General features: G+C 42.9%; 1 protein-coding gene across 1 annotated transcript in view; it reads right to left on the bottom strand.

Moving 5' to 3' along the window:
* Zhx3 (zinc fingers and homeoboxes 3) overlaps positions 1-8,886 on the bottom strand; it is a 15,120-nt gene extending 6,234 nt beyond the window's left edge. The window contains exon 1 of the mRNA XM_010631410.2: positions 5,885-8,886. Within this exon, the coding sequence (XP_010629712.1) occupies positions 5,885-8,744 (2,860 nt within the window). The 5' untranslated portion in view covers positions 8,745-8,886. The remainder of the gene's footprint in view (positions 1-5,884) is intronic.
* Positions 8,887-9,651: the final 765 nt, after the last annotated feature.

Here is a 9,651-nt window from a genome sequence, read left to right as displayed (position 1 = left end):
ATAAAAAAAAAAAAAATTTTTTTTTTTTTTGGTACCGGGGATCGAACTCAGGTCCTTGCTCTTGCAAGGCAGGCAGCAGAACCACTGAGCTAAATCCCTGGCCCTGATACAAAAATTTTGATGCAGTCCAACTTATTATTTCTTCTGTTGCTTATGCTTTTGCTATCAGACTTAAGAAATCATTGCCTACTCCAAGATCTGGAAGGTTTCCACCTGTATTTTTTTATTTTAGTTTTTGCCCTTTTTGCTTAGGTCGTTGATCCCTTTTATGTCTGTTAGGTATAAACAGATTGTAGTGTTTTTCAAGTCCTCTAATTCCTTGTTGAAGTTCTTTTTTTTTATTTATTTGAAACAGTTTCTTACTATGTAGTTCAGGCTGGTCTTGCACTATGTATCCCAGGCTGGTGTTAAAAGCTCTCCACCTGCTTCAGCCTCCCAAGTGCTGGGATTACAGATGTGTGCCTCTTTGCCTGGCTGAGCTTATATTTTTGATATCCATTATTAAAAGCAGGGTATTAAAGTCTCCAAATATTTCTGTCTACTTCTCCCTTTAATTCTGTTAATTTTTGCTTCATATATTTTAGTTCTCTGTTAGATATATAAATGCCAGTAACTATTCTATCCTCTTGTACTAAGCCTTTTTATCAATATATAATATCCTTCCTCATTTTTTTAGCCTTTCTTAAAAGTCTATTTTGTCTGATGACAATATAACCACCTCAGTGTCTTTTGGTTACTATGTGCGCACAGCATATCTTTTTCTATCCTTTTACTTTAAATCTCTTTGCATCTTTATATTCAAAGTCAATTTCTTGGCCAGGCATGGTGGTGCACACCTGTAATCCCAGAACTCGGGAGGCTGAGGCAGGAGGATTGCTGTGAGTTCGAGACCAGCCTGGGCTACATAGTGAGTTCCAGGTCAGTCTCAACTACATAGTGGGACCCTGTCTCAAAAAACAAACAAACAAAAAAGTGAATTTCTTGTAGGTAGCATATAGGTCATTAAAAAAAAAATCCAAAGTGACAATCTCTGTCTTTAACAGAACTTAATCCATAAAGTTAGAAAAAGAATATGAAGAATTTACTCCTATCATTTAACTACTTGGTTTCTGTATGTTTCTCATGTTTTTGGCTCCTTAATTCCTCCATCACTGCCTTTCTTAATACTTATTTGATTGTTGAAACAATCTGCTGGAAGGTAAAATAGGTAAAGCTCTTGAAGACATAGGTAAAGGCAAAGACTTTCTGAACAGAACTCCAATTGCATAAAAGATCTTCACACCAAGAATCAACAAATGGAATCACAGAAAATTAAAAAGCTTCTATGCAGCAAAGCACACAACCAACAGACTGAAGAGACAACCTCCAGAATTGGAAAACATTTTGCTATCTATTTATTCCTCAGATAGAAGGCTAGTACAACCATAATGCAAATCAGCATGGAGAGCCCTCAAAAAACTAAAACTAGAAGCCGGGCGTGGTGACTCACACCTGTAATCCCAGCACTCAGGAGGCTGAGGCAGGAGGATCGCTGAGTTCGAGACCAGCCTGGGCTACACAGTGAGTTCCAGGTCAGTCTCAACTACATAGTGAGACCCTGTCTCAAAACAACAACAACAACAACAACAACAACAACAAAAAAAACACCTAAAACTAGAAATTCCATTTTACCCAGTTATTCCCCTTCTAGGTATCTTTCCCCAAAGGTTAAAGAAATCATACTACAGTGATCAATGCATATTCATTTTATAGCAGCACAATTCATAAGTTAAATTTTGGCAGTAGTCTGTATGTCCAACAATGGATGAATAAAGAAAAGTGGTACTTACACTCAGTGGAGTACTACTCTGCTATAAAGAAGGATAAACGAGTCATCTATAGGAAAATGGATGCTCCTTGAGACTACCACATTAAGTAAAATAAATACAAGCTTAAATATCACACGGTTTCTCAGAAAAACAAAATAAAAAGCAAAATAAAAGATAACAGCAAAAAGAGAGATAGCTCTTTTGCAAAAGGGAAGGGGATCAAGAAATGGAGGACAAGGGCTGGGGGTTTAGCTCAGCGGCACCACATCTGCCTCTTGAGTGCAAGGTCCTGAGTTCAATCCCCAGTATCAAAAAAAAGAAAAAAAAAAGAAATGGAGAACAGGGGGAAGGGGGGAAGAAAAAAATAAGATGTGTTACATACATTTACCAACTCCCAAGAGGCATGTGATCATTATATACTCCAAATATGTACTACTAAAAAATTTAAAAATATCTTCTTGCTTACAGTGTACCAGATTTGATTCCCTCCTTTCTATGTACTTATATATGTATATAACATACACATAGTTATTTTCTTTGAGGTTAACTTGGGGATTACAATTAATATCTTAAATTTAAAATAATCTATTCTAATACCAGTTTAGTTTCAATATTATACAAACGCTGCTCCTATACATCTCTCCTTGCTATTGCTTTGTTATTTACACAGATAATACATCTTATTACACTGTCCACTAGCATAGATTTATACTTTTTAATGCAATTTATTTCACAAATACATTGGAAAAAGAGAAAAGCTACAAATATAATGCAGTGATACTGGCTTTTATATTTACCTATAAACTTATCAGTGTTATTGCTTTCTTATGACTTCACTATCCTTTCATTCCAGCTTAAAGGACTCTTGTTAGCACTTTTAGTAGGGCACGTCTACTGGTGATGTACTCTCATAGCTTCTGTTCACCTGAAAATGCTTTAATTTCTCTTTCTTCTTTGAAGGACATTTTTGTCAGATAAAGAAATCTATGTTGGTAGATTTCTGAAGGTTTTTTTGTTTGTTTGTTTGTCTTTCAGGACCCTAGATGTGTCCTTGTGTTGCCTTTAGGCCTCCAAGGTTTCTTATGAGAAATCAACTGTTAAGCTTATTGAGGCTCCCTTATGTGTGATGGGCTGGTTTCCTATTGTTACTTTAAAAATCATCTTTGTCTGAGTTTTCATAATTTTAATATGAGTCTTAGTGGGTCTCTTTGAGTTTATCCTGTTTGAAATTCACTGAGCTTCGATTTGTACATTCACATCTTTCATAAGATTTGATGTTTTCTACCTTTTGCGGGGAGCATACTGGGGATTCAACCCTTCATACTGAGCTATATTTCCAACCCCTTGTTATATTTTATTTCATTTTGGGGGTGGGTACCAGGGATCATATTATATTTTATTTTGAAGCAGGGTCTCACTAAGTTGCTAAGTTGCCCAGGCTGGGCTCAAACTTGCAAACTTCCTGCCTCAGCCTCCAAGAGTGCTGGGATTATCGGCATATGGCACCATGCCCAGCTCATTCTTTAAATATTCCTTATGACCCCTTCTCGCAGGTCTCTTAGGCTCTGTTCATTCCCCACCCTCCTTTTTTGTGATCGTTTGGCTAACTTCAATCATCTTCAAATTCAATGATACTTTCTTCTCCCTGCTCAAATGAGTTGCTGAACCCCCTTTTGTAAATTTTTCATTTTAGTAACTGTACTTTTTAGCTGTAGAGTTTAGTTCCATTTTATAATTTCTATCTCTTTACTGATATTCTCAATTCCATCATGTGTAGTTGTCCTGCTTTCCTTTAGGTCTTTGATAGTTTCTGATAGTTCACTGAATATATTGAAGACAGTTGATTTAACATCTTTGACTAATAATTCCAATGTTTGGACTTCCTCAAGGAAGGTGTCTGTCAAGTCTGTTAAATTCTTTTTTTGTTCCCCCTATGAACAAACCATGCTTTCCTATTTCTTTGTATTGTTTCTTGTTGGGAACTGGACATTCTGAGTACTATGTGTGACTCAAAAATCTAATTATCTCAGCCTCCAGCTTTGCTAATTTTTGTTTATGGAGGGTTCTGTGACTTCTCCAACCTATTTTTGCAAGGTATGTATTACTTATCTGGGGGTGGGGGTTTCACTGAAGTTTCTGTCTATGACCACTTTGGTAACCTAAGATTTCCTTAAATGTCTGGCTCACCAAAAGGGGGTACTATTTTCTTAAGGACACTATCTCTTTAAATCCCCTGTGGCTAGGAAATTGCTTCAGCCCATGGGGGTTGGAACAGCAACAGCTTCTATTCTGGCTTCTCAGTGAGGAAATATAGTGTTTAGCAATCAAAACACAAAACTTGGCTTTTGGAAGACAAAATCATTATTGCACAGCTTGGCAACAATAATCCACACCAGGAACCTGGCCCACAGTCACCATGAATGCCAAGCTGCGGAGATAGGAGAGGTGATGATGCTGTGTGAACCAGAACATCACCAAGATGTGCAAGCCACTCCCATCAAGCTCCTCTGTGTGCCACAAATGTTCAACTAAATTCCAGGCTTCTAATAATATTTGGTTCAGAAAGTTTATATCAGCTCAATAGCTGTTCTGATGGAGGAGTAGAACTCTGTTCTTCCATTTTCTTAACATTACTCTCCCCAGGCAGCTTCTTTGTTTTGTTTTATTTTTGAGACAGGGTCTTGCTACCAGTATGCAGGTCAGGCTAGTCTTGAACTAGCTATGTAGCCCATGTTGGTCTTGAACTCTCAGCAACCTTCCTGCCTCAGCCTCCCAAGTGCTGGGACTTACAGGCATTGTGCACTTACATCTGGCTCCAAGTCAGCTTTTTAACAGACTTATTCAAACATCTTCATCTCTTTTGAGCATGACACCTGGCCTATTGGTAGGCAAAAGAAGTACAGAACTGGGCACTTAAACCAACTTTGACAAAGCCTTCCAAAGAGGAGAGACAATCTGCTTTCCACTGAAAAAGCTCTAACCAACCATACGCAAGCTCCTTTTTGTCCTGCTCCAACTCCAGACTATTTCACCAGCCCGTCAGGAAACTGTGAGTCTGGGTCTCAGAGGAGAGCATCTTCCTCTAGTCTTTCCTCAGTGAGAACAGGCTGGAATTGAAGGTACCAGCAAAGAACTGCACCTTGGGTCAAGGAACTGGGACTATCTGAGGGGCGGGATTCTGTTCCTGGCTTTGGGAATGAGGTGTCAAGTACAAGGCTCCACACTGACGCAACTTATACCATAGTCTCCAGGGACCAACCTCCACATTTCCGGGTGTCTCCAGCACCCCTCTACCACAGCCAACCCAGCACCATAGCTGCCATTTGGAGCTGCCAAGCCCTTTATCTTTTGCAACACTCTTCTCTCCTGGCTCTTGTTTGGGCTTCTGGCTTCCCTGTGATGGAACCTCTAATGAAGGGAGAGAGAGGCTGGGAACTCAGGGTCAAAGAACCCAGAAAATCATCCAATAATATGAATAATCTATGGCTTCACAACTATGTCTTAAACAATACTTAAAATTTTACTTTTCAGTATGAAAATATCATGAATAGAGAAATTTAGGAACAAAATTCAAGCTTTGGGTTCTATATATGTTAAAAAAGAAGCCCAAGACAGAATTTTCAACATTAGATAGGAGCACTTCCTGTGTGTAAAGACAATTAAAGGCTCTCTTTCCTTTGGTTGACTAATTTGAGTTGAATTTCCTCTGATGTCCTTTTGCTCTTTCCTACCCAGTTACTGTGACTTGCCTGACTTAGATGATGTTTTATTTATTTTCCTGTTGCTCAGCAGTGACTAGACAATCTTAGATGCCTTTAGGTTCACCATGTTCTTTCCCTTGCACAGGTTTTTAAAAAGTGAACCAAACAAAATCCTAACTCACTTTCAACCTTTTGTTATTTCAGACTGCCTTGGCTTTTGCTGCTGTTTGTCCTCTTAAGGAATCAGACAGTTAATGCTGCTAGCAGGTAGCCTTAGAGACAGATGTCCACTGTGCAATAAATTCAGTGCCCACCTGTGGAGTACATTCTCCCCTCACCCACAGAGGAAGGCAATGGTTCCCAGGTGCTCCTTACCTAGTTCAAGTCCAGTCTGGGAATTCGATGTTTCAAAGGGCTCTGAGCTGGCCTCAGGAACACTGGGTTCACACAACTCACTATTTTCGGACACTTCTGAATAGGTGTCACCCAGGCCTTTGTGAATTGCCACAAGCTCTCCAGCACCAGGGTGCTGGTCCTCACCGCCTGTGTCTGCCACAGCGCGTGTTTCCTCACCCATTTTCTCAGCAAACCATTGCTTGACCTGCTGGGAGCTCATCTGGGTCTTCTCACAGAGGTTCTGCAGGTCCTCCTCATACAGCATCTTGTGTGTCATGTAATAGTCTTGCAACAGTTCCCGGTTGCCAGGGGCAATGGCCAGCAGCCCTGGTGGGAAGTTGCCATGCTTGTAGTCTTCATACCACTTGAGTTGGCCATTCTTTAGGGCATATCTGCTGTCCCCAAACCAGCGCACCACCTCTGGCCGTGGCAGACCTGTCTGGGCCATGATAGAGTCATAGTCCTGGTTGCTTGGCCACTGTGTCTGGACGAAGAGCTGCCGCAGCAAGTGCCGCTGCTGGGCTGTCTTTTTGTAGCTCATTTTGCCTAGGGGTTGCTCTGCCAGCTTGTTCAAACCATCATCCTCAGGCTCACAGGCACCCAGCCCTGGAAGGTCAGTCTTGCCACTGGCTTCACTGACCCGCAGGTTCTTGAGGTTAATTTTGATGGGGCTGACTTTGCGCTCTGCTGAAGTCTGGTTGATAGGCATTTCTGGGGAGCCATTTTCACCAGTGACCCTCAGCTCACTGGCCAATTCTCCTTCTCCACCCTCATCTTCAGCAGCCTCCTCTTCCTCCTGAGAGCCATTCTCATCAGCTTTCTTGGTCTCCTCGGCATTCACTTTTTTCCGTCTTTCTGAAAACCAGCTATCAATTTCTCTCCGCGTCATCTTGGTTTCACTTCTCAGACGGTCTAGTTCCTCATCAAGAGGAAGCGGGTTTTGTGCAAAGCTGTTCTCCAGGGCACGGAGCTGCTCAGGGGCTCTTTCTTTGTATTTGGTTGGTGTAAAGTCAGGAGTCTGGTGCCAGGATTGCCGTTTGGCAGCAGGGTGGCTTGCCAGTGAGGCCACTGTCGGGATGCAGGCTACTTCAGGGGTCTTGGATGATGGGGAAAGGGGGACTTCTGGTAAAGAGTCAATGAGGATAGAGCCAGGCTCTCCCGGCATCATGGTTCTGGAGCCCTTCAGGTTCCGGCAATGGTATCTCCGATCACTGAACCATTTCCGAACCTCTCTGGTACTGAGCCCAGTTACTTTGGTCAGATGCTCAACTTCATTCTGCCCTGGAAACTGGTTCCGACAGAAGCTCCCTTTCAGAGCTGACAGCTGCTCATGAGACTTCTTATTTTTGTAGATGTTAGCATCAAGAAAGGCTTGGGAAGTTATGCTGGGACATGCAGTGAGAAGTGACTGGGCTGCATTGACCACCTTCACAGCTGATGTTGTATTTGAACACACAGTATTAACAGGTGTCACAGACGGCTGCTTAGGGATAGATGTAACTGCCAAGGGCAGAGACGAGTTTGGTGCTTGCAACCCATTGGCCATCAGTGGTTGAGTGACCAGGAGTCCCCCTGATGTGCCCTCTGGCTGTCCCACAACATGGCCTGGGAGAGCGGCCTGAATGAGATGCTGGACATTGCCAGCACTGGCAACCAGAGGAGTGTTTAGAACTGTGATCGTAGGCTGAGGAACAGATTGGATGACTGTATTGAACATCTTTTTCCGGGCATCCTCGATCTCCTCAGGGGACCAGCTGATACCCTGTTTCAGCCTCTGGGCTGTAAACCAGATTTTAAGCTGTTCTTCTGGATACTTGGTCACCACAGTTAGGTAGCAGAGCTCAGCTTTGGTTGGGTAAGGGAACTTGTGGAAGGAGTTCTTCAGGAAGCTGTTGGAATCCATGGCTGCATTGTATGTTGGGATGCTGCTCAAGGGGATCATCACTTTGGGAAGGGACTTGGATGTAGGGAGGGGCTGGTGTGCATGGTGCTGGGCATGCACTGGAGGCTGCTGCTGGAGGGAGAGGAACTGTGCTATACCAGCTGGCAAAACTGGCACCGATCCTATCAGGGGCCCGTTGGCAGCATGGGGGTGCTTTGCAGAGCTGGCAGATGCCTGGCTGACAGGAGCTGCCCCATTGACAAAGGTATGGTCTCCCTCTTTCACTTCTATCTCTCCACCAGATGGCTTTGGCAAGGTCTCACCCACAGGCTGACTAGAGACATTCTCCTTGAGCATATGAATTTTTTTGGCTTCAGCTTTGCCTTTCATTATCTTCATGATTGGGGTCTTAGTAATGATGATTTCAGCCTGCCCATCAGTTCCTTCAGTGTTGGGCTCAACTGCTACGTCAGGAGTGCTGGTGCTCTCAGGTACACTCTGCTCCACCATTACATGATTGTCTGCCTTGATTACATTCCAAACAAAGCTGGCTTCCCCCAAGTGACACTTAGCATTGTGCATGGAAAGGCCTTCAGGGTTTTTGGCCAGGAAACTGCACCCAGTGCATATAAAAGTTGGGTCTTTATTAAAGTCTGTGTGCTCTGAGTTCATATGTCCCACAAATTGGGTCATATCCTGGGATCTGAAATCACAGTCTTTACAGGAATATAAATAGCCATCCAAAGTGTTCCGATGTCCATTGGCCAGTGCAGAGCCATCAGTGCTACTGGAGTTTTGGGCTGCCTCAGTAGTGGTGGTAAGTGCTTCTGAGGGCATATCCTGCTGGGGTCCTTCAGGCAAGGCCTCAGCAGGTTGGGCCTCCACACTGGCATTCTGTAGCACCACAGTCTTCATTGGGATCATGCACGGGATGGTAGATTTCCTCTTGCTGGCCATGGTGACAATCACTCTGGGTGATCGCAGGCGACAGCTTGTCCCATCACAGGCCTTATAGTATAAATCCCAGCTATTCCACAAGAATGCAAGAAACAGCTTCTAAGGGCAGCTTTTTCAGTAATTTTCAGAAATCAGATTTTTCCTATTAAAGTTGACAAAGAGAAAAAAAAAACAAGATTAAGATCTCTGTTTCTTAGATCCACAGAGATGCCCACTGCTTGCCTCTGTCATCTAAATCTTCTCACAATCTTATCAGCAGCCTGGTTGTGGCATCTAAATCAGGTGCCCCTCAGTTACTAACAAAATAATGCTCTGAAAAATGACCTGGGGATGTTCCAATACCACTTGACAGACTTAAGCAATGTTTTTTTGTTGTTGTCTCCCCCGCCCCATCTTCTTGCATTAGGAAACTCGGCTTTAAAGACAGAAACAAAAACATTCTCTTTTGGACCTCTAAATTAATTCTGACCAAGTCAGAGTGAGAACAAAAGATCCAGTGTAATTCTTGTTTAAATATTTGGACTAACAAGGGTTTTCTTTTCACTGCCCTCCCACATATAAGAACATGATGACGCCTCTGTCTCTCAAGCCAGGCCCCAAGACCAAGTTAGTAGCAGTGTGAGAATGCAGGGGAAGGTTTGGTGGGAAGACTGGCTGATTACGTAAAAGCTGGGTCTCTCTGTGTGGCCTTTCCCTGACTGTTCCTACCACTCCCATTCTAGGATTCTGGAAAGGGATCACCTCATAGTTACTGGCTGTACCAAGGACCACTATCACTGTGATGAAGCCAAACATTAGAGGGTCAGGATATCCACAGACCCAGTTTGTGGCTCAACCACTGAAAGTGAGGTCACATCTTGTACGTATATACTACACATGACCTTGCATTGTGCTTACTTTTTTACTG

The sequence above is a fragment of the Fukomys damarensis genome, unplaced genomic scaffold (genome assembly GCF_012274545.1).
Source record: "Fukomys damarensis isolate Sample0158 unplaced genomic scaffold, DMR_v1.0_HiC HiC_scaffold_22, whole genome shotgun sequence".
Taxonomy (NCBI): Eukaryota; Metazoa; Chordata; class Mammalia; order Rodentia; family Bathyergidae; genus Fukomys; species Fukomys damarensis.
Note: the sequence above shows the minus strand (reverse complement) of the source record. Positions and strands in the feature narration are given on the sequence as shown.